At 38.8% G+C, this 24623-nt stretch overlaps 1 protein-coding gene across 3 annotated transcripts; it reads right to left on the bottom strand.

Annotated features, from left to right (window-relative positions):
• Nucleotides 1-5039: 5039 nt before the first annotated feature.
• Nucleotides 5040-23230, bottom strand: LOC136746978 (cytoskeleton-associated protein 2). Of its 3 annotated transcripts, none has more exons than XM_066699907.1 (9): nucleotides 23103-23230; nucleotides 15378-15471; nucleotides 13643-13700; nucleotides 12554-13356; nucleotides 11907-12111; nucleotides 10401-10461; nucleotides 8193-8445; nucleotides 7779-7850; nucleotides 5040-7503 (listed from the first exon to the last, which is right to left on the bottom strand). In XM_066699907.1, exons 2-9 carry the CDS (start codon nucleotides 15386-15388, stop codon nucleotides 7224-7226), a joined length of 1743 nt encoding a protein of 580 aa, XP_066556004.1. In that variant the 5' UTR covers nucleotides 15389-15471; nucleotides 23103-23230; the 3' UTR covers nucleotides 5040-7223. The 3 variants fall into 3 exon arrangements, with proteins under 3 accessions (XP_066556004.1, XP_066556005.1, XP_066556006.1); XM_066699908.1 differs by having other exon boundaries at nucleotides 11916-12111; XM_066699909.1 differs by lacking the exon at nucleotides 7779-7850.
• Nucleotides 23231-24623: the final 1393 nt, after the last annotated feature.

Genomic DNA, 24623 nt, shown 5'->3' with positions numbered 1-24623 from the left:
ATTTGCAAAGATCTCAAATTTAACTTCTTTCACGTTGTCATTGTGGGGTATTGTTTGTAGAATTTTTAGGCAAAAAATTAATTTTGGAATAAGACTGTAACATAATAAAATGTGGAAAAAGTGAAGTGCTGTGAATACTTTCCGGATGCACTGTATTTTGATACATGGTGTGGCTGCTGTATTTTGTAGTTTATTTTTATACACTTAAAATTTAAGGTATTTTATTTTAAAATCCATTTTGATGCATCTTTGCCCTCCCCTGGTAGTTGCTGATGTAAAGCTTTTCAATCTGTATATTAATTTGTGTCAGGTCATCCTGTTTCCACACTTTGCACTATTTTGTTTTGTTTTCGAAAATGTTTTGGAATTGATGGTATTTGAAATGTGCCCTTATTGCAAGTGGTTTAAGCAATAAACAATGTAACTGTAGAAAACAATACACAGACAACATGTAATTTGTAACAAATCCCTTCACAATAAAACATCAAATTCCATTAATTTTACTTTACTTTTTCAACTCTCTTATCCTACTTGTAATAGGAATACCAAATACTAGAAAATAGTATGTGGCAAGGCAAGAAATGATAAACTGTCTATAGCTTGGTTATGTAACAGACAATACAGAAAGAACAGGTTTTAAAATTAACTTTAACAGATCCAAAAAACAATTAACACATTAGAAACTCATACACCAAGCCATATAAACCAGCAACTCAACAAGAGATGCTAAACATTAACCACTTGAATCCCACAAAACCTTCCCATTCCCCATCCTTCCACATACCACCAATGACAGAGATTTTATTTTATTTTAATGTTTGTGTATTTCTTTTCTTTCTAACAAAGAAACACTACCATGTTAAAGTGTTTTGCCAAGGAAATTGGACAACTAATATTAGACTTTTCATTACAATCTTTAGTGATTATTACTTTGCTGAATTCATCAATTGTGCCATCCTTTAGTAAAACAACTGTGTCATTGGAATTTTTTGGTTTAGTATATTCTAATGAAGGAACCATTCATTTTTTGATAATCAGCTGTTACACACACTCTGAAGGTTCTTAAGCGGTTTAGAACCTTTGGGTTCTTTGTGAGTTTATTTTCATTAAAGGATTTGTTTAAGAACAGCAAAGTTAGTCGTAAACACAAGGGATCATCTAAAAATCCTTTTTCATCATGATCAGGGTTGATTTGAGATACATTTAAGGTTCTTTAAGGATCCATGATTGCAAGGAACCTTGGTAAAAGGTTCTAATTAGAACATTTAAGGGTTCTTCCACAGTGTCAACCCCAGGAACCCTAAAAAGGTTATTATTAGAACCTTTACATCTTAAAGTGTATGGTATCCATCCAAGACTGTTGCTCTCAAGACAGTACTTTCTTCAGATGTACTTAAGCCAAGGAGTACAGTTTCTGTTTTGTTTGTTTAATTTCTGGTAGTTCGGTTAATTTTCGCAAAAAATCCAATACCCATGCACTAATGTTGTGTAGATTGCAAAAAGAAGGGAGAGCCTTTGACAGCACAAACTTATTAGCTAACTGCAGTGGTGCACCTATAGAGTTATTCACAAGCTTTGCATTTCCATTTTCAAAACAAAATGCAGAATGGGCCCACAGGGGTCCCCAATTCTTGACACTTGAGGCCAGGTGAGTTAATTAATGCACATGTTTTTTTTTTTCTCCAAAAAGGAACTGAACACAACCAGACCCGGACAAAGTGAAGGTAATCACACAGCTGCCTTGCCCAACAAATGTCACAGAGCTCCGACTTAGGCATGTCTTAGGTATGATCAGTTACTAAGGTAAAATCCTGCCCAGTTTGTCATCCATCATACACCCAATGACTGCTCCTCCCTGTCTCTCTTCAAATGCCCTTAAAACACCCATACATGCATGACAACTCAAGAAACTTGCAATCTGCAAATGCAGTGAAAACTACACATGCCGGTCACATGATGCTGCCGCCATATTGCATTTTGCAGCGAAGTTAGAAATCCTATGGAAATCTTCTCCAAAACCATATGTCACAAGCAAATGCAAAATCATACCCATGCATATCTAGTTATGCCCCACTTTTACGCTTGTTCCTCAGAAGTTGTTCGGTTTCACTCTTTGTCCGCCATGTTGCGTTCTCTGATTCAACCTCTGCCATCTTCTCCAAAACTGCAATTCCCACTGTGCCACACAATGGCACGCATGACACAGTACAGAGTGCTACCAAGGTTGTCAAAGGTAAGTTGCCCAGTGAAAAACATGGGTGCCGTGGACCAATGAAAAAAAGTTTGCGTCGTGTCAGAAATGTTACGCATTTCCTATGCACAGGAATACAGTACACACATGAAACTCTGCACATAGGTGTATGCCTGTGCGTTGACCATAAAACCAGAGAATGAGGTTTGTGGGGTACATGGTTAAGCTGCAATTTTGGATTGAATATGTGTCCGAGTTTGAATATGAAAACAGCTACTGCTCCGGAACTCTCAACCCCAGTGCTCTGAAATGCTGCGTATTTTACATAGATACCACAAGAAAATGACTGTGCATATATGAAACATATGCGTATTTTCAAATGCCTGAAGTTTTACCCCAGAAAAAACACATATGCCAAATTCAAAAACTCACCAAACTTGGTACAATAATAAACTACAATGTTATGCTTGATTGTGGTGAGTTTCGTCACCATTGATGAGATGGCATGGTGGCAAATTGCATTAAAATATGTTACTTAAGGCAGAAAATATCTTAAGAACTTTAAAGCCTTAATGTATTTAAATTGCAAAGATCTGTCAAACTTGATGAAGCCAAGTTGACACCAATCAAAAACCCTATTCACACTGAAACAATTGCCGGTAAATTGCCGGCAAGGTCTGTGTGAATGGGTCAGTTTGTCGGCAAGGGTCCTAGTCAAATTGCGGCAGTTTGCCGGCAACGTGTCTGTGTGAATGTAGCTGGAATACTATTGCCGGCAAATTCAGCGTCAAATCCTTGCGTGTTGAGGCAGTGTGTCAGCTAACTGATAACTAAGCTAACTAAGCGCATTTTTGTGACCACAGCACGACAAGGTTAATCCACCTTTGAACAAGAACTTGTAACCGTAACGAGAAACGGAGCGGGTTGTTAGAAATGCCGGAGGTTGAAAATAATATAGTCACAGCAATTCTGTTATTGACAGGCCTGCCCTCAGGGGGGGTCAAAGGGTACAGATGACCCGGGCCCAAGGCCCAGGGGGCCCATGCAAAGGTCTATGGTTGACCCTTAAATGGGATCAAGTACAACAATTTACTCACTGACTTTTATCACTGATAATACAATGTATATGTAGGCCTAAAGTCAGCAAGAAAATAATCAGACTCATCCTATGATATCACCATCCTCTCCATTGAGAGAAAACTGGTCCAAAGACTGAACTTCAAGGACATTATCAAAGACTTTGCTGCAAGAAAAGCCAGGCGACTTGCATTTTGGACCTAAACAGTGAGTGAGTAACACAAGGATCGGTAGGTGGTGGTGGTGGATGGTGCTGGAGTGGGTGTGGATGAGGGCAGTGCCGCGGGAAGTAGGGGTTGCTGTTTTTGTTTTGCCAAAAATAAATAAATAAAATAAAAATCATTAAGAGTAAGACAATGTTCTTTATTAGAATATTAGTTTTTCGTATCCAGGTTGGCAGTGAGCACCACGGACAGCATACAAGCACTCCACATAGTCAAAGTCTGTTGCACCCCCTCACCGTGGAGGAGGGGGCCCAATTTGGAAAATGTTGTCCCCCTGTCCATAAATCCTGATGGCGGCCCTGGTTATTGATGAACCAACGGGTTGGCATGTGTAGTGCTAACTATTGTCACACATGTCAGATTAGGTACCAATAAATCATACGAAATATATTATCTCTATACAGGCAAACGTGTTACCCCCTCACACTGGATTCGTTTCAAACGGAATCGGTTCGGTTGGTTTGCTGTGACACAATGTATCAGTCAGCGCTGCTGTTCACGGTCTTGTGTACAAACTGCTCAGTTCGTAACTCGGGTTTGTTTTCGTGATTCACTTCCGTGTTTTCTCAGGACTCCGATCATATTGCAATAATCAAGTGATCTCGGTATTGTTTACTGTATGTTTCCTATACACGTGTGTACATTGTAAATTGCATTATTGCTGTACTGTACTGTGGTTTTGCACTCTATTGCTCTTATTTGTAAGTCGCCCTGCATAAGGCCGTCTGCCAATAAATAAATAATACAAAACGGCAATACTACATGTAGTCTAATCATAATTGATTATTTCTGATACAACCGAATAGTGCGTTCACACTGTGCAATGTGAGCAGATCTTACCGGCAAAGCGATTAATTTTAATAATCGTATGACAAGTCTGAATAGTGTCCCATCCAACTGTCTATTTAAACACACTGTATGCAGTTATACAGAACACAACAATAGGCGACTATATTTGTGAATATTATCATCAGTGTTGCGCTGTCGATTGCTGATTGTTTTGCCTATATAAAAATATACAATAACACAGTAGTTTGACGTCTCCTAAATATCCATCTCGGAGTATTTTACTGCTACTGCCATATATTTAAACGGGGAAATAATCGCACTTGTACAAACACACCCACAGTGCTTCTGAAGCGTCTCGTCCCCACGGCCACAGCGCTCTTACCGGCATTCGCTATTTTCTGTGTGAGCGGTGGGGCAACGGGAAAAAAGCAGGCAAATGTTGCCGACAATTTTCCAGCATTTCAGTGTGAATGGGGCTAAAATAACAGCTTCACATGTCAGCCACATCATGACATTCCTTATGTAAACCTCTACCTCCATCATGTGGACAAGTTTGAAAATGTATCTTCTGCATCTTATTTCCTTATTAGGAAATAACACTTACCACCCAGGAACAAAAAATGTGTTATTTCTTGTAATGTTGAAAATATTAATTCAGTAAACACAGAATAGCTATCATCTTCAATGGCATAAGGCTTGTATCTAAGCCTCATTATACAGTATTTAGGAAAAAAAAAAGTACCAGATTCAGCATAAGGTGACATATTTAAATAGGAATTTAATATATATTTACAATTAGTTTGTGATGAGATTAGTGTAGAATTAAATACATATATAAAATGTACAGGAGATATGTTTTTTAGAACAAGCTGAATATATATATATATTTTTACATTTCAACGATAGGCAGGTGTTTACATTGTTTATGCTACAAATTGTTTTGATATACAGCTGCACAAAAAACTAAGGACATGTACAAAAGGCATACAAGTACCTATTTCCATTCAGTCCATAAATATTTATTCTCCTGTATCAAATAGTATTATTAACGACCTCCTTAAAACAGATCAATTTCATTAACGGCTTGTGAACAGTACCACCCAATTAAACTGGAATACAGTAATTTTGAAAATAGTCGTAATAGTTTTTTCCCCCACTACCACCCCCCAACCCCAGATAGTGTGGTGCAGATTGTTTGCATACAGCAATAGTGCAGCTGCAGAGATATGAACTATTTAAAGTGTTCTTAATCTAAAAAACAGTCTAAAACCAAAGCTTTCCTCATCTGCAAATTTATAGGATAATTAAAGATGTAGAGTATTGATCAATACAGTTACACAATATTTGTACATTCCATGAATGAAGAGAGCACCATTTAAGAGAAGAAAAAAAAATGGTATTCAAAAATCATACATGGATTTAGGTGCTCGTTTCTACCACTGAGAATAATTTTAGACTACGCTCTTTATTCACCCTAATGGAAATCTGAATAAAACTAGTCCAAATCATCAAAATGAAATACACTACCATAGTACAATTCAAAAAACAGGAAGATGAAGTCTCATTGTAGCAAAATGTAAATACTAAATATAGTGATTATACAGATGTTGATATTAAAGACTGGCGATTGATTTCCTGAAATGCTAAGTGTTAACTGAAAGCTTGAGTTAATATACATATAAAAAAAACTACTACTAAATTAGTTATCCAAACATGCACATCCTCGCTTCTGGATCTTGGAAAGATCATACATTTTACAGTATAACAACCACCATAAGCAGGATTGAAATCACTCATATTTGAGTAGTAGTGATGAGATGGAATGCATTTTATGACTTTAAAAGGTAAAATGCTTTTCCTATAGTTGAACACAAGTGGATTTTACACTCACTAGACAATCTTCACTCACATCAAAGACTGCATTTCAATACATTGCCACAAATGCAACATTTTGCCCAAAACACATATTTCTACTGTGCCATTAGACTTGCATGTTTTGTATCACAAACTTAAACACTCTGGTTAACTCATGTATTCTAATAAATTACAATTTCTTATTTACACATGCCATCTTTGCAGAAGTGAAATTAAGTTGAATTGAAAACTACAGCCTTGCCCCCCAGTGAAACTGTAGCTTGATTAGGTCTAATGTTTCCACTGCTTCAGATATTGGTGTCCATATTGCTTTAAACAGTGATAGACAACCTTGAGGGCCATAGATCCTTGAAAGTTTAAACCAATCTGCTAATTAACCAATTGGTCTTCCAGGCAATAGTGAATTTGAGATGCCCATACAATCAAGACTACGGTTGCCTGGAATGACAAGTACTAATCAAAGTCAAGCATGGTACCCCAACCCTAGCCCTGGAGAATCACAGACCCCTTCATTTTAATAGGTCACCTATAAATCAATTTCTTATGTGACCTCAGCCTTATTAGTTTTCAAATAAGGAAGACAGGTTATTGTTAATTGCATGGAAAGCTGGTCCTTGAGATCAGAAGGGTATATAGCCATTTATTCAAAATTATCAATAAAATAACTGAATTTACCAACCCCCTGCAAAAGTCTTAAACTGATGATTTATGGGTAACCAATAAACCCAGCTAACCCCCTTTTAATCTAGCACCCTCTACCCAGTTATGACAGTGTCAAGCTGATCGGGTATGCATTTTCACACTATAGTGGTTTAGACCCAGGGTCACTGCAGGAAGTACACAGTGAGCAGTGACTTGTCTCGCTTTACCCAGGTCAGTGCTGGCAGAGTGGGCTGCTATTGTGAACCCCTTGTTACCAGTGTGTGCTTTCACACTAACAAAAACCATAATCAGAAAAGGAGTCATAACTTGGGTTGGTGTGCTAGTGTTGGAAAGGGGCTATAGATTGGAACTCCCCAGAATCATAACACTGTTCCCATCTATGATAAGGTGCTTTCAGTGGATCATCATATATCAGCCAGCTTAAAGCTGCCTGGGCTTTCTGCATGCTGGGGCAGGCTCTTCACAGCCTGCAGGGCAGGGTTGGATCTGTAGATGTAGGCATTGGCATCTCCATCCAGGCAAACCAGTTCACCCAGTGAGGTCACACAGGGGTCATGGTCTGCCAGCATGTTGGGCAGTCGAGCAGACTGCCTCTGAATCCGACAGGAACGCCGCACCGGGGTCAGGAACTTCAGGTCCTTAATGGCAATTTTACTCCCGTCCCCCTGGATCATCTTCTTTACACTGACAATGATACATCAAGATTGTGTTTACACCTCTTTTGCATGCATCTGTAGGCTATCTAGTCAGATACTCCCCAATGCTACTGTGACAAGTTGGACTATATCTAGGGTTCAGAAAGGCTAAATTAGCAAATTTTTAGATAAAAGTTGGATATGTAGGCAGTTTATCATATTTATATTAATTTATATATAAAAAAAAAACTAAAAAAACACTGAGGTTCCAAACTGGCCATCAAATTCACTAATCATGGCTCAACCCAAGACTGACAGCCTTACCTAACTGGCTGACTGTCCATGCAAGGAGACCAAGACTTTTCTGTGCTATTCTCATGTTTTCCACATGCTGCACTAAATAAACAGACAGAAAATGGGGTTTTCTTTAGATGCAGACTGAATAGCAGCCGTCCCTAATAAATTAACTTTTGCTGGTCTGTCAACCTACATGTTACCATTAAAAATACTACTAAATAATTCAAAGATAATTAGGCAAAACGTCTCGTTTCCACTGCATACACTGCCTGATTTTTAAATGGAAGATTTTGTGTGAACACTTTTTTTTTTTTGGAACAAACAAAAATAAAACCGCTGACACTAAAACTAAACTGGTACATGACACAAAATAAAAAATAAAAAAATCTGATTACATTATTGATGCGAAGAACAAAATAATTACAGGATGTGCCGACTAACCTCTGCAGATATGGTGTAGTCGTCACACTGTATTTGATTGCAACAGATATTGAAGGAGAGTCATCTTTACTTGTTTTAGCCTCATCACTCTCCTGATCCAGATCCCAGCCGCTCTCTTTCTTGAGGCTTTGCTGCCCTGAGTTGAGGGATGGGATCTTCTTGCACAAGTCTTCCCCCTCAGTCCCACTCTCCACTTTCACATCCTCTTCTTTCTTACAGTCCATTTCCATATTCTCACCTTTTCCTGGTGCATCTTTGAACCAACAGAAATCTCAAAATCAGTTAAAAAAAAAAAAAAAACAGTACTTGTCAAGAGCACAACTTCCCCCCACAATACAGTAGGGTTGTGACTAAGTTCTAATCCGCATTTGCACATGTTTAGGAAATCCAAACTCCGTCGAATACTAAACCAAACGAATTCGAATTTGTAGCAAAATATTTTGGTCTACCTTTGCATCACGCACATGCATGAGGTCAGTCAGATCATTCACTCAGTACGGTGCAGATGTTATTTATAGAGAGAAGGGATGATGTGATTGTTACAGATAGGGCTGTAATGCAGGCGGAACTCCTCCTCTGACACGGGTGTAGTGGAGCCGGGCGGAGCAGCCCCACTCTTTCAACCCCATGCTTCTCAATTCTAAATATTTACAATTATTAAACATAAAAAAAAATGTATGTGTGTGCAGCACCCACTCCTTTTTATTCTACAACTACACCACTGGAGGTGACTACATATTTTTGGTTTAACTAATTCCACGACAGAAAAGCCCGTTGTGGTGGAGAATGAACCAGTATCGACTACCTGTCCTTGCAAGATAGGCTGAAGTGTATCTTTCTGTGCCACCCTACAAACTGTGAATGTATTTTCAGTGTTGGTGCATCTATGGCAGAGTTGACGTGTGCGTTTTAACCTCACTCACACATCAGCTCTACTGCAGCTCTTGGACGTTTTTTGCAGGAAAATGCCAGAAAGGCTGGTTTACACACATGAGAATAACACTTACACAATTCCATCACGGAATCCATGGCGGTCATCTGACAACATGTTCAAATTACACTGGTAGATGTGCCTTGCAGCTTTAATACTTTGTATTAGTGTTTTAAAGGTAGGATTACAACATGATGAAAAGCACAGCTCTGCAAAAAACCACATAACATTTATTTCTGAACTAAATGTTTTCCAGAGCTGTATCTAACGGTGCACACCAGACCCACAAGATCGAAAGCATAATGATAATAGAATAAAAAGCTTTGCACATTATGAACATAAAATACAACATTGCTAAAAATGAAACGTTCATCAGCAACTTACATTTTAAATCTTGCACTTCTATAATGCGGTCATTTAAGGATATATAAGATTAATACTGTTTATATTGGGAAAGGCATGCTTCTTTCATTCTTCATTTTTCCATCATTTACGACTATTTATTCGAGTAATTGGGTTTGACCCTGTCCTTCTCTGGGTGATTTTTCTTGACCACATAACTGATGCCAAATTTGCCCGCACATCATCACTTCACTGTTAGCCCCTGCATGTCAACTCCCCCTGTGATGCTCATTTCAGCAGCTACTGCCTAACAAAGCAGAGCTGCTTCTGTTTTTGAAATGTACCAGTCTAAACTACATGTAAGTGGTAAAGGTGACATGTTAAGAACTTAAGAAACCATGTTGAATTGTAACTTTTGCATCTGAACAGTTAATTCAAAATGTCTGAAGACTCATGCAATTGTTAATTTGAACAGTGAAATAATAATTATAAAAATACTCCATTACATTCAATTTTAGAACTATGAGCTGATGTTTTTTCAGCTCCATTTAATTTGTACAGCATTAAAATAAAAATGTTAAATATAAAAAAAAAAAACCTGTAGCAAACTGATTTTACAGTAATACTGGCAAATACAAAATGCCCCTCAACCTACAACTAAATACGCCATGTCCGCATTCACATCAGACAGATTTAATGCTTTAAAATCCACATTCAACGGATGCAAATTTGTCAGCTCCGTCACATCCCTACAATGCAGGTCGGGACTTTCCCCCAGGTCTTTTGGTCTCATTGAATGGGTTCTGCTTTAAAAGATTGTATTATTTTATATCAAGGGCAAAATCAACCTTTCCCAATTGACCTTAAATAGTAGGAGCTCAGGGAAGCAAGTTTAAAGTAGCACTGTCACAAGCTTTAGCATTACATACACTTACCACTCTCAGACTTCGAAGGCAGCACCATTGTTTCCAGGGTACAACACAGATTCATAACATCCTGCAAGAAAGGCAGTAATTTACTTCCGAGAACTCACTGAAAGGGTACAGGCATTCCCTTCACAAATCACTAGGCATCATGCATAAATAAAAGTAATCATGAACATAGCATAGTAAATATGGTAGTTCTTCAGTTCTAAACTTTAAGAATGAAAACAAAGAAAAAACTAATGTAGTACATATAAGAACATAAGTTTACAAATGAGAGGAGGCCATTCAACCCATCATGCTCATTTGGTGTCCATTAATAACTAAGTGATCTAAGGATCCTATCTAATCTATTTTTTAATGATCCCAAATTGTCTGCTTCAACCACATTGGTGGGGAGTTTGTGGTGACAACTCTCTGTGTGAAGAAGTGTCTCCTGTTTTCTGTCTTGAATGCTTTTAAGCCAAATTTCCATTTGTGTCCCGCAGGTCTGGAAAAGCTCCTCTGGTTTGATGTGGTCAATGCCCTTCATGATTTTGAAGACTTGAATCAAGTCACCATAGTCTTCTCTGTTCCATGGTGAAAAGGTTCAGTTCCCTCATTCTCTCAGTAGGACATTCCCTTCAAACCTGGAATAAGTCTGGTTGCTCTCCTCTGAACTGCCTCTAGAACAGAGATATCTCTTTCTTGAAGTTTCTTTAAATTCTACACTTTTGACAATATACCCTAACATTCAGTTTGCCTTTTTTATTGCTCCCCCACATTGTTTGGATGGAGAAAGTGAGGAGTCCATGTAGACTCCTAGGTCTTTCTCATGCATTACTTCTTCAAGGTTTATTTCTCCCATAGTGTAATTATAGTGGACAATTTTGTTACCTGCATGTAATACCTTACATTTGTCCACATTGAATTTCATCTGCCAGATGTCAGCCCACAACTGAATATTATCTAAATCCCTTTGAATAACCTGTGCTGCCGAGATTGTATCTGCTGAGCCACCTATTTTGGTATCATCTGCAAATTTAACAAGTTTGCTAACTATCCCAGAGTCCAGATCATTACTATAGATTAGAAAAAGCAAAGGCCCTAGTACTGATCCCCTCCTCTTTTCGACACCCTCCGTTTCCTATACATCAATCAGTTCATAATCCATCTACTTAATCACGCTGAATGCCTACAGCTTCAAATTTTAGGATCAGTCTTTGGTCCGGAACCTTGTCAAAAGCTTTCTGAAAATCTAAGTATATCATATCATATGCTTTCACATGATCTGCAGTTGCATATTCAGGAAACGTCAATAGATTAGCAAGACATGATCTGCCTTGCCTAAACCCACATTGACCATCACCAAGAATGTGGTTTCCATTACGATGCTCCTCTATTTTCTGTCTAATAATTTTGGAACCTCAGTTGTACCTGAGTCCAGATATCAGAATGCATTACTTCCTGTTTTTTGAGAAATTGATAACAACCAAAAGATGAAACCATGGATCCAGTTTGGGTTTGTGTGATCACCACCTTGCTTACTTCTTCCGTTTTAGCAACAGGGTCTACAGGCAGGTCCTGCTCTTGGTTGTCTTCAAGGTCCATGGTCGTGTTATGGGGAGCATGGGGTTCTGGCTCCTTTTTAGGTATCAGTTTTAAAGTGCGAGGGCCCAACAGTGCCATTGACGGCCTTTTCAAAGTCTTGCCTTTTGATGCCAACCATTCAGCCAGCTTTGCTCTGAGGGGGAATACACAGACATACATTATCAAATGGGGCAAAAATATCACATGTATTTATACAGCTCACTGCAACAACTTTGAAGATGCATGGTAAAAAATAAATAAAAAAAATAAAGAGCTCCAATAACATTTGAATATTCCAGTCAAGCTGGTAGGCTCCATTTTAAGATCAGTTGAAATCCATGCATTTAAGCATATGTATGCATGCGGTCAGATGCCAGAATCGAACCCCCCCAAACGCCCAATCTACACAGCCCAGAAAAAAAAGTGACAAACTGGTTATAGCAAAAGACTGTTCCCAGGCATAGGTGATGTATAGAGATCTCAGGACGAGTCATGCCACCATTACAGACATACACACAATAAGCCGAGTTAAACTTACATGGATACACTCTTAAAAAGCCAATTTATGTGCAAAACAAGCCCCTTACAATACTGACCTGCGCTCTTCCTGCGTTTCTTTAGAAACCCTGTATTGACTTTGACTACTGATGGCTACCCTGACTCCTTTAACACTGGAGGTCTCGGAAGGCTCCCTGGACTTCTCTTTCTGTGGAGGATCGCTCTTCTTCAACACCGGATTGAGCTTCGGCTGGGCAACGTGGCTCATGGTTCGGGCAGTGGTGCTGCTGGCAACTGGTCGGCTAGCGACTGCAGAGCACTGAACTCCTCTGTGGTTTTGTTTGGGAACGGGTCCTGCAGAGGCAAGCCGGTGTGCCACTGATCTGTGGGCAGCAGCTGGCTTCGCAGGGAGAGTCACAGAAGGCTTCAAAGTGGACGGCCTCGACACTACAGGGTTTACACCAGGTCTGTGCCCCACTGATTTTGGCACCATGCCTTTCACATCACCGTGCTCCTCACATTCAGCAGCTCTGTGCATGGGTTGCCTAAATGAGCTAATTTTGGACTGTACAGTCTTGCCTTTGTAAGAGCCCAGGACTGGTTTATGGGGCAAGTTTGTGGAAGCCTTGGTGGCCTCTACGATGAGCTTCTTTTGCTCAAATTTCTTGTGTGTGAGGAAAGAGCGACTTAAAGTTCTGCGCTTCACATTTATGCCCCTTTCTGGTACTCCTGCTGGCGCCTGCTGCCCCTCCGAACATTTCCCATCCACACTTGTTAGAACCACACCCTTTTTACCATCAGCAGGAAGTAAAAGTGTAGATGGGGTTTGCTTTTTGACTGGCGCTTTGGTTAACACTGGCTCACTGGGTTGGATTCCTGGTTTCGTATTTTCCTTGTTTTTCTATGAAGCAGCAAGAGAAACAATATATATATCAGTAGGTCTCCTGGGGAAAAAACATAACATCCAGTTTCAAAATATAAATGTTTTCTAGGAAGGCTGACATAGATATGGCCTAGGGAAAGGATTGTTACAGCACAGCCATAAGTTATTAGTAGGCATGAATGTTTACATATATTAAAAAAGGAAAAAAAAGAAAAAAAAAAGAAAGCAAAGTTAAAAAATAAACTTTTCATGTACAACACAGGCAAAAATAGCTATTATACATACTGTAGTACAGTAAACTTACCAACTTGGTACTCGTTTTATTGCTGACATTGGAGTTTATCTGGACATTATCTTTCCTCCTATGAAAATAAATTAGTTAGTTCTTCTCAGAGCAACAACACATATACAGTGCCTTGCAAAACTGATCAGACCCCTGACCAATTCTCATGTTATTGAATTACAAATTGACAGTGTTTGATATTTTATTTTAAAACACTTAAAATCAATTATTGTAAGGTGACATTGATTTCATTTTGGGAAATATCTGTAGGGAGAAAAATAAATAAATAGGTTGCCTGCATAAGTAGACAACCCCCACACATTTATATTTGGTACAGCCACCTTTTGCTGCAATAACAGCTTAAGTCTTTAGGGGTAGGTATATACCAGCTTTGCACAGTGTCAGGTACATTCATTTGGCTCCAGGTTGTTCAAACGATGCTTATAGACTGCAATTTTCAAACAGTGCCACAGATTTTCAGTGGGATTGAGATCAAGTTTTTGTTTTGGTCAAGGTTTGCCATTCAGCTCTGTTCTTGAGCCACTCCAATGTTGCTTTGGTGCTTGGGAACATTTTCCTGCTGAATAGTGAATTTCCTCCCAAGCAGGTTCTCTTGCAGTATTTCCTTGTATTTTGCTCTATCCATCATTCATTCAATTTTCACAAGATGCCCAGTCCCTGCTGATTAGAAGCATCCCTACAGCATGATGCTGCCACCACCATACTTCCCTGTAGGGATGCTGTGTCTTGAAGCATGGGCAGTGTTAGGTTTGCGCCACACATAGAGCTTTTTGCCAAAACTCAAAGCGCTATCTTGGTTTCATCCGACCACAAAACCCTTTCCACACATCACAGCTGGGTCACTCTCAAGCTTTCTGGTAAACTCCAGAGTTCAGATGGTAATTCTTGAGTAACGTCTTCTTTCTTGCCACCCTCCCATATACGCCAGTGTTATGCAGAGCTCTTGATATGGTTGACTGGTGCATCATTACTCTACTCCTAGCCACTGAACTCTGTAGCACCTTCAAAGTGATTGTTGGCCTCTCTATAGCTTATCTCGCACGTCTCCTAGTCTGAGTGCCGAGTTTTGAGGGACAGCCTTTTCTTGGCAGTGCCTGGGTGGTGTGATGCAGCTTCCACTTCCTGATTACTGATCCAACTGTTCTCACTGGGATATCCCAATACTTTGATAATATTATGTACACTTTTCCTAATCTATGCATTTGTATTACTTTATCTTTCACTCCTTCATCTAATCGATTCATTTTATTATTTTGAAAATATATCATTTCCTTTCCTTTACTTATTTGTTATTAAAGTCAATGCATATGTGGATGCCCCATTATTATTATTGATTTCTTTCAGTTTGCCTGAATTTGATTGATGACCACTGTAACTGGATGATCATGTTTCCTGAACTGTGAATCTAATTAGGAGAAGCAGTGTAAAAGCCTTATTACTTGCCTTATACTCATTCATTCTACTCCGATACTGTTTAACTCCAGGAAATTAGGATTGAGAACCTGCTGAGGTGAGAAACTGCTGAATTTGGAAAAATATCCCTGTGGTATCCATTGATTGGTAATTTAGAGAGACGTGGAAAACCTTCAGGATTGCAGCTCTCCAGGACCAGGTTAGCCTGTTATATACAATTACACATAGTCTTCCATGAGAAGCATCTCTTAAAAAAGGTGTTTAGGCAATATGAGAATAAATACAAGACTTTTGCCCACATCTGACAATTGGCGAATTTTACCTTAAGTCCATGGCCTTCACTGGGACTCCCAAATGTTGAGTTTTTCTTCTTGCCAGGTAATCTTCAAGCTTCTGTCACCTTTGATTTTCAGTAGCTATATGGAAATCATGGGATTCAAATTAATACAAATGAAATCACATATTACATTGCCAAAACAAAACTATGTATGCAAGGTTTATGGCACAATCACTGCTAATTATCTTTATTTAACCAGGGAAAACCCACTGAGAATTAAGTCTCTTTTTCAAGGGTGCCCTGTTACAAGGGAAGTCTAAAAAGGTTTATTCTGAATAAACATACACAAATCAAAGCCCTATCGTACAATACATTATCTCAATGTCAAAATTAACACAAAACATACAAGATACAATTACAATTAAGTTGAAACCTAAGAAATACATTTGCACTACTCTGTAAACAAATCCTTAATCAAATATTTAAAGTGACCAAGGGAAATCAAGAGTCTAACTTGAGTTCTGAAAAGTGTTCCATACATGGGGAGCATACAAAATAAAGCCTGTACTACCAAGAGCAGTGGAAACTGAAGGAGTTTACAAAATAAACCATCCTTGAGAACAAGTGTCATAATGTGTTATTCTGAATGTTAATAGTGCTCTCTCCCCTAACGTAGAGAGAAGGCTACCCTACATTCTAATACAGTTCACAAGGATGTGTTCGATTTCGGTCTCCAGTTATAAAGGGCCAGGCACTATGATAAAACTGCTTCCAAGGGTTTTAAAATACTCACAGCTGAATTAATTAATTGACCGGACAATTATTTTCATTGCAAGTGAAGTGAAACATGTCTTATTTCTATAAAGGAAACCTAATTTAATTTTCAGGTCCTTTGGAAGTTCTTCTATATGCGTGTTAAATTAAAGTTTTTCCATCAAGTCATTTCCCTAAATATTTGTATGTGAAAACTCTCTGTAACGGAGTACCTTGTAGTGTGGCCTACTAATACAATTATCAGTGGAATCATTGTAAAGAGTTCTTTAAAATAAGATATTTTGTTTTGTCAGCATTCACTACTAAGAGAGATCAGGATAAATGAGGAGAAGGTACTAAAGGAGCTAGCAGAATTAAAAACAAACAAATCACCTGGGCCAGATGGGATATTTCCAACAGTACTTAAAGAAATGAGGGAAATTATTTACAGGCCGCTAACTCGATTATTCCAAATGACACTTAGAACAGGGGATGTGCCAACTGACTGGAAGACAGCAAATGTCATACCAATCCATAAGAAAGGGGACAAAACTGAGCCAGGAAATTACAGACCAATCAGTCTCACCTGCATCACCTGTAAAATGTTGGAAAAAATGATTAGACAGAAAATAGAGGAGCATCTCAATGAAAACCATATTCTTGGAGATAGTCAACATGGGTTTAGACGAGGCAGATCATGTCTTACTAATTTATTAGAATTTTTTGAACATGCAACTGCAGCTGTAGATCACGTGAAAGCATATGATATGATATACTTAGATTTCCAAAAAGCTTTTGATAAGGTTCCACACCAAAGACTGATCCTCAAATTGGAAGCTGTAGGCATTCAGGGTAATGTAAGTAGATGGATTATGAACTGGTTGATGTATAGGAAACAGAGGGTGTCGATTAGAGGAGTCACTTCTAACCGGAGTGAGGTTGTTAGTGGAGTTCCACAGGGATCAGTAATAGGGCTTTTTCTTTTTCTAATCTATATTAATGATCTGGACTCTGGGATAGTTAGCAAACGTGTCAAATTTGCAGATGATACTAAAATAGGTGGCTCAGCAGATACAATCTTGGCAGCACAGGCTATTCAGAGGGACTTAGATAATATTCAGTTATGGGCTGACACCTGGCAAATGAAATTCAATGTGGACAAGTGCAAGGTAATACATGCAGGTAACAAAAATGTCCACTATAATTACACTATGGGAGGTACAGATCTAGATGAAGTAACGCATGAGAAAGTGAGGAGTCCACATAGACTCCTAGGTCTTTCTCCATCCAAGCAATGTGGGGAAGCAATAAAAAAAGGCATACAGAATGCTAGGGTATATTGTCAAAAGTGTAGAATTTACAACAAGGGAAGTAATGTTAAGACTGTACAATGCACTAGTTAGACCTCATCTGGAATACTGTGTACAGTTCTGGGCACCACACTTCAAGAAGGATACTGCTGCTTTAGAGGCAGTTCAGAGGAGAGCAACCAGACTTATTCCAGGTCTGAAGGGAAAGTCCTACTCAGAGAGACTGAGGGAACTGAACCTTTTCACCCTGGAACAGAGGAGACTACGTGGGGACTTGATCCAAGTCTTCAAAATCATGAAAGGCATCAACCACATCAAACCAGAGGAGCTTTTCCAGATCAGCAGGGACACACGCACCCGGGGACACAAATGGAAATTGGGCTTCAAGGCATTCAAAACGGAAAACAGGAGACTACTCTCTGTGTAAAGAAGTGTCACAATCTGGAATAAACTACCCAGCAATGTGGTTGAAGCTGAAAGTTTGGGAACATTTAAAAATAGTCTGGATAGGATCCTTGGATCACTTAGATATTAATGAGCACGATGGGTCGAATGGCCCCCTCTCGTTTGTAAACTTTCTTATGTTCTTACTAATTTTAAAACAAAGAGTGAATGTTGTAATGTATCAAATGCAGATTCTAGGGTGCAGAGGAATACATTATCATATATAGAAATGTATATATTATAGAAATGTACATTGCAATTTCTGATGGCAACACCAATATCATTTAAATACAGAAAGAATAATACTGGACCCAATATGGAACCCTGTGGTACTAGGGTTGTGACGATACTTTCCACACACATACTGCCTTATAGATTATAAAAGCATACTACTTGTAGCTGAAGTGGTTTTGAATCCATTGCTACCGAACTACAATGTAAAAGTCTGCTTCTCTCTCTGTCCTCTGCGTTCTGACAAAGCCCTCGAACTGATAAAGCATGTAAGAGGGTTTTTGGATTGGTCAGATATTCGTAGAGTCACGGTCTGTGATTGGGTACAAAAATGTAATATCTCTAGGCCGATGACAGATCCATAATGTCCTATCCATATGTCCTATCCATTGGACAACATCATCCCCATGTTCTTAGGGTTCGTACAGCCTTTCAAAAGTCAAATTCAAGCCCTTTTCAAGTACTTTCAAGGTGCACGGTCAAAGCTTTTCCAGCACCTCGCAGCCTTGGTAAACTAAACCTTCTCATCTAAAATGCACATTGTTCTGCACTGATCTAAGCACATGAAATTATAATTTCACCACACTATTAGATGTTATTATGCTGTAACACCAAAAATGTTTCATGAGAGCCTTCATGTACACTTGGCATTGTGTTACCTGGCTTAAATCAGGTTGATATTAAATCAATATACACTCACCTAAAGGATTATTAGGAACACCATACTAATACTGTGTTTGACCCCCTTTCGCCTTCAGAACTGCCTTAATTCTACGTGGCATTGATTCAACAAGGTGCTGAAAGCATTCTTTAGAAATGTTGGCCCATATTGATAGGATAGCATCTTGCAGTTGATGGAGATTTGTGGGATGCACATCCAGGGCACGAAGCTCCCGTTCCACCACATCCCAAAGATGCTCTATTGGGTTATCTGGTGACTGTGGGGGCCAGTTTAGTACAGTGAACTCATTGTCATGTTCAAGAAACCAATTTGAAATGATTCGACCTTTGTGACATGGTGCATTATCCTGCTGGAAGTAGCCATCAGAGGATGGGTACATGGTGGTCATAAAGGGATGGACATGGTCAGAAACAATGCTCAGGTAGGCCGTGGCATTTAAACGATGCCCAATTGGCACTAAGGGGCCTAAAGTGTGCCAAGAAAACATCCCCCACACCATTACACCACCACCACCAGCCTGCACAGTGGTAACAAGGCATGATGGATCCATGTTCTCATTCTGTTTACGCCAAATTCTGACTCTACCATCTGAATGTCTCAACAGAAATCGAGACTCATCAGACCAGGCAACATTTTTCCAGTCTTCAACTGTCCAATTTTGGTGAGCTTGTGCAAATTGTAGCCTCTTTTTCCTATTTGTAGTGGAGATGAGTGGTACCCGGTGGGGTCTTCTGCTGTTGTAGCCCATCCGCCTCAAGGTTGTACGTGTTGTGGCTTCACAAATGCTTTGCTGCATATCTCGGTTGTAACGAGTGGTTATTTCAGTCAAAGTTGCTCTTCTATCAGCTTGAATCAGTCGGCCCATTCTCCTCTGACCTCTAGCATCAACAAGGCATTTTCGCCCACAGGTCTGCCGCATACTGGATGTTTTTCCCTTTTCACACCATTCTTTGTAAACCCTAGAAATAGTTGTGCGTGAAAATCCCAGTAACTGAGCAGATTGTGAAATACTCAGAGCGGCCCGTCTGGCACCAACAACCATGCCATGCTCAAAATTGCTTAAATCACCTTTCTTTCCCATTCAGACATTCAGTTTGGAGTTCAGGAGATTGTCTTGACCAGGACCACACCCTTAAATGCATTTAAGCAACTGCCATGTGATTGGTTGGTTAGATAATTGCATTAATGAGAAATTGAACAGGTGTTCCTAATAATCCTTTAGGTGAGTGTATATCCATCTTGTAATTAGTCAAAATTAGTGAACACCAGTACACAGTAACTTCAGTTTGAATTAAAGCTTTAGTGACAATTGTTTTAAACATGCAAGACATAAAAAGCTACATCAACACTTTTCTTTATTGAACTTCCATGTACATTCAACGAGCAAATGTAAAATAAAGCATAACAAAGTTCTAGGAGTCAATCCATGTATATTCAGTATGCTCACTTACTGTCAAAACAGCATCATGTTTATTCTCTTCAAAACAACCAAGTATAAGTTCCTATATCCTTAACCTAGTAAACGGTGACGGTCTTTATGTAATGAAATCTCCCTCAGCTATAAATACTTTGCATTAGTATATGTTGGTCTCTGCTTTTTTATTTTTTTAAATGGAAATACACATTATAATAATTGAATACGAATACTAAACCATCAACATGTCCTTTATTTATTTATTTGTTTGTTTGTTTGTTTAAAAAAATAAAAACGCATTAGTATCTGCTGGTCTCTGCTAAGTATTTATAGCTCAGGGAGATTCCATAACATAAAGACCATCACTGTTTACTAGGTTAAGGATAACATTATGTATGTGTATAATATACATATATATACATATACATATATATATATATTACACACACACACATATATTAGTAAATACCTTGTACTGGACAAATTATTTTGTTTTTGGTAGGATTCTAATTTTAGAAACATTTTAGTTTGATTTAATTAGAATTAAATTACTAGAAAGACTAGTAGAAAAACAATGTTTATTGACTATTTCGTGTACAATGATTAATTGAATACACATATACAACAGTTATTATTATTCCGTCTCGTTTATGGTTGTGCTTATTGCTGTGCATGTCTGAAAAATAAAGGCTTATTCTGATCTAGTAGTAATTTACATAATTACAAAATGTATATATTTGTAGAAAACCTATACACTATTTTTTTAATAGTCTTAATAATACACAAAGAAAAGTTAAGCAACTTTTTAAGTTAAGCTAAAACTCAAAACTCACTGGACAGCGCGGGAGAAACTCAGTGGGCATGCACACACAGGAATTGTCATCATACCATCAAACACATCTCTACAGTGGCCATTCAAATCTAGAAATCATGGAAAATTCCCTGCCATTTAACTTTGGCATAACTCGACAGCGCAGACTCCAATAATGAGAACTTGAATATTTTTCTTGCAAACCTTACAATGCTGTCCGCAATGTGGACCTTGTTTTAACCACATTGTATATACAATGTTATCGAGCCCTCTCTCTCTGAAACGGCAGCATTGCGGCACATTTGCGTCACTGTGCGCTGATGCGCGTTGTCTCAGCGGCTCACACTCAGCGCGTCAAACAGGATCGTACTGGCGGCGGCATAAAGCAATCAACTGGCTCTCCAACCACTGTAGTTATACCCTGAAGTTAATTAATTTAATCAGACTGCCGATTTATTATGTCAGCGATTAGCACATATTAAATTATATATATATATATATATATTCCACAAAATTCCAGCACTTTCAAGCACTTTATTCAAAATTCAAGCACTTTCACAACCTTGAAAGCACCGTACGAACACTGTTTTGCAGTTGCGCATTGGAATGCAGCATTCATGAAAGACAGGATGTAAACAAACTGCACATAAGAAAGTTTACAAACGAGAGGAGGCCATTCGACACATCGTGCTCGTTTGGTTTCCATTAATATCTAAGTGATCCAAGGATCCTATCCAGTCTGTTTTTAAATTTTCCCAAACGTTCAGCTTCTACCACATCGCTGGGTAGTTTGTTCCAGAAGTGTCTCCCGTTTTCCGTTTTGAATGCCTTGAAGCCCAATTTCCCCGGGTGCGTGTGTCCCTGCTGATCTGGAAAAGCTCCTCTGGTTTGATGTGGTCGATGCCTTTCATGATTTTGAAGACTTGGATCATGGTTATTATCAGACGAATCTCGGCTACACAACTAAATATCTAAATATCACATATCGTTTCCCATTAAAGTAATCCATGCCCCAATTGTGGGCGGATCCATTCAATTTCTGTTCAGAGAGTTAAAAGAACAATGTGTCAAAAGTAACAAATGTGTGCTTTCAGTTTTGTTGTGTGTGGATGCTCCGAGCTAAAAAAAAACACAGTTCATGATAAAAATAGCAACACCACCACGCCCTTTTCTGTGGGATCCATATCCATACATGATAATCACTCAATGCAATATCATATGGCACGCCGTTTTAACATTTAATCGTCAAATTGGTGATATCACCAATTCTATTTTTTATATCAAAACTACAATTGTTGATATCAGCAATTGTGACGCACTCTTTTGTCAACAATGCAGTTATCAAAAAGAGAATTTCTGATATCAACAATATGTGGCACCATTGTTGATATCAGCACTTCAATTGTTGATCTAAAAAATGTGGCACAATTGTATGTCAATATATCAAAAATAGAATTGTGGATATCACTAATATGACGATCATCGGAGACAGAATTAGAGGTCTGTCAAAAATAAAATCTCCGGATTGGTCTTCCACGATTTGAACAAATCTATTTTAGAAATAAGACTCTGACAATAATAAGTAGCAGCCCGAGGTGTCGTAACAAAGTCATCACAATGTTCTAACTGCCATCTCCCCCAACACAAGGTCCAGACTTTGCTTGACAGGGTACATACATACACCGTATTTTTAAATAACACTCCATTCGGCCTATGTTTCTGACGGGGTAGCTGACTATAATACGTATAAAAGAGTGTTACCGTTTGAGGGCTGGGACTGGTGTCTCTTCATTTTCGGAGCGATTTCCCTCAATGTGGAAAAGGCAACTTGTACGTGCTCAGTCAGTTTCAGATAAACCGCTCCAAACAATCCACACACGAGCGTTTGAATATCATCAAAATGCCACACACCATAAACAAATCCAGTGAAACAATTCATATTCATGTTATTAGTTATTATAGGCTACTGACAAATAAACCAACTATTAAAAAGGTTAAATAACAGACCCTGCTACAAGCAACCACATACTGCAAACACAACACACATGAAAAAGCGGATCTTCACTTTAGACCTCAAATATAACAACTCAGATATGTATTTCAAAAATAAATATGCTACACATACCGTTGGACGTGTCCTGTAAGCCAGTCGTTGGAAGCTGAAGACTTTATTGTTTTCGCTTATGATCAGACTCGGTGCTCGCATTTCAAACCAGCCGCTCCCACAGACACCAGTGACGTCACCGTCCCAACCTGCACCGCGTCTGACTTTGGCGCCAGCGCCCTTCAGCGGCGAACGGATTGGATGAAATTGTGTGTGTGACACGTATTCAAATCAGCCAATCGGAAAACTAAACTATGTTTCGTGAGCGTACGCGCGTTGCTAAAAATAATGGGCGGCTGTCGGTATCCTGTACTGTACTTCAAATGAAACTCCGTACAAATTTGAAACAAAATACAGTTCTTCTTGAGCCTGCTCTAAAGCATGTGATAATGACAAACGAAACCGTTTTATATTTACATTTTCTACCCGAGTCTCAACTGCTTGCCCATCATGCTATTTTTGGTCATTTGGTTTCGTTTATTTTTGTACGTAATACAATAAAAATGTTGTACGTAATAGACAATATTATCGCACTTATTGTGCTTAATCGTATAGTCGTATAACGTTTGGTATGCCCACCCCCCATGCTCCCTTGTTGTTTTTGTTGTTGTTTTGTTTTAATTATTGTTGCATTGGACGAAGGCGTTCAGTCCTATACATTAATACTAATGGTTTCAACATAGACGATTTGTTTTAAACCCATAGAAAATGCATTATAATAAGATACGGTTAGCATACGTTGTTTAAATAATTCACCTATTAAACATGCCTCCTGACCAATAATATTTTACCCCAAAACTTACACACCCTGACCTCACATAACCTGGCAGATATCGTAGGTTTGATCCCCGCAACCCCTTCTAAATCCCAAATCACCTGTTTTATACCCTTTCATGTAGTGTAGAGGAAGCTACTTGGATGAACTGTGACTGACATGTCCCTCAGTCCTACTGTGTAGACAACATCATGCCAGAATAATTGGGTTGCTGAAGGAGTTCATTAGTTTAGACAACCTTGGCTTTTGTTAAAAAAGCTACTAACAATGAGAATTAGTTCTGTTGAAATTAGACTGGTTGTCAGGTGCACGGCACTGGAGATTACTACTGAAGATCCTGAATGTCTCTGAGTACTGCTGGGCCACTTGAGTGAACAGCTGAAACCAGAAGTGTTCCAGAGCGGGGTGAGCTTTCCCATGGAAAAGGGGGCATCTGTCAACAAAAAAGGAAACAGCCTATGGCTACGTTCACAAAACTTTTCTGCCATCTAGATTGCAAACAGAACTGCAGTGTCGAGCAGAACAAACATGCAGTCGGTGTTGAAAGAATTCAGTCCTATTCGCAGAAGAAGTTCATGCAATCGAAGTTCCCTTCGTGCTGCACCAGCTCCATACATTACAGTGTAATTAGAAAATGGGCCATTTCATCAGTTCATATCAGATTAAGTAGCTTTACGACCCTTTGATAAATTTACATTTGTAGAATGTTTTAGTCCTGCTTATTGTTGGGACACTTAAGGGTTAAATACTAACATACTGATCAAATT

The sequence above is a fragment of the Amia ocellicauda genome, chromosome 3 (genome assembly GCF_036373705.1).
Source record: "Amia ocellicauda isolate fAmiCal2 chromosome 3, fAmiCal2.hap1, whole genome shotgun sequence".
Classification (NCBI taxonomy): Eukaryota; Metazoa; Chordata; class Actinopteri; order Amiiformes; family Amiidae; genus Amia; species Amia ocellicauda.
Note: the sequence above shows the minus strand (reverse complement) of the source record. Positions and strands in the feature narration are given on the sequence as shown.

Excerpts from the sequence above, each read along its gene's own strand:
- LOC136746978 (XM_066699907.1), bottom strand. Across the intron at positions 12,112-12,553 it reads GAAACGCAGGAAGAGCGCAG|AGCAAAGCTGGCTGAATGGT; the intron begins GTCAGTATTGTA and ends ATTCCCCCTCAG. Across the intron at positions 7,504-7,778 it reads ATGGACAGTCAGCCAGTTAG|TGTAAAGAAGATGATCCAGG; the intron begins GTAAGGCTGTCA and ends TATCATTGTCAG.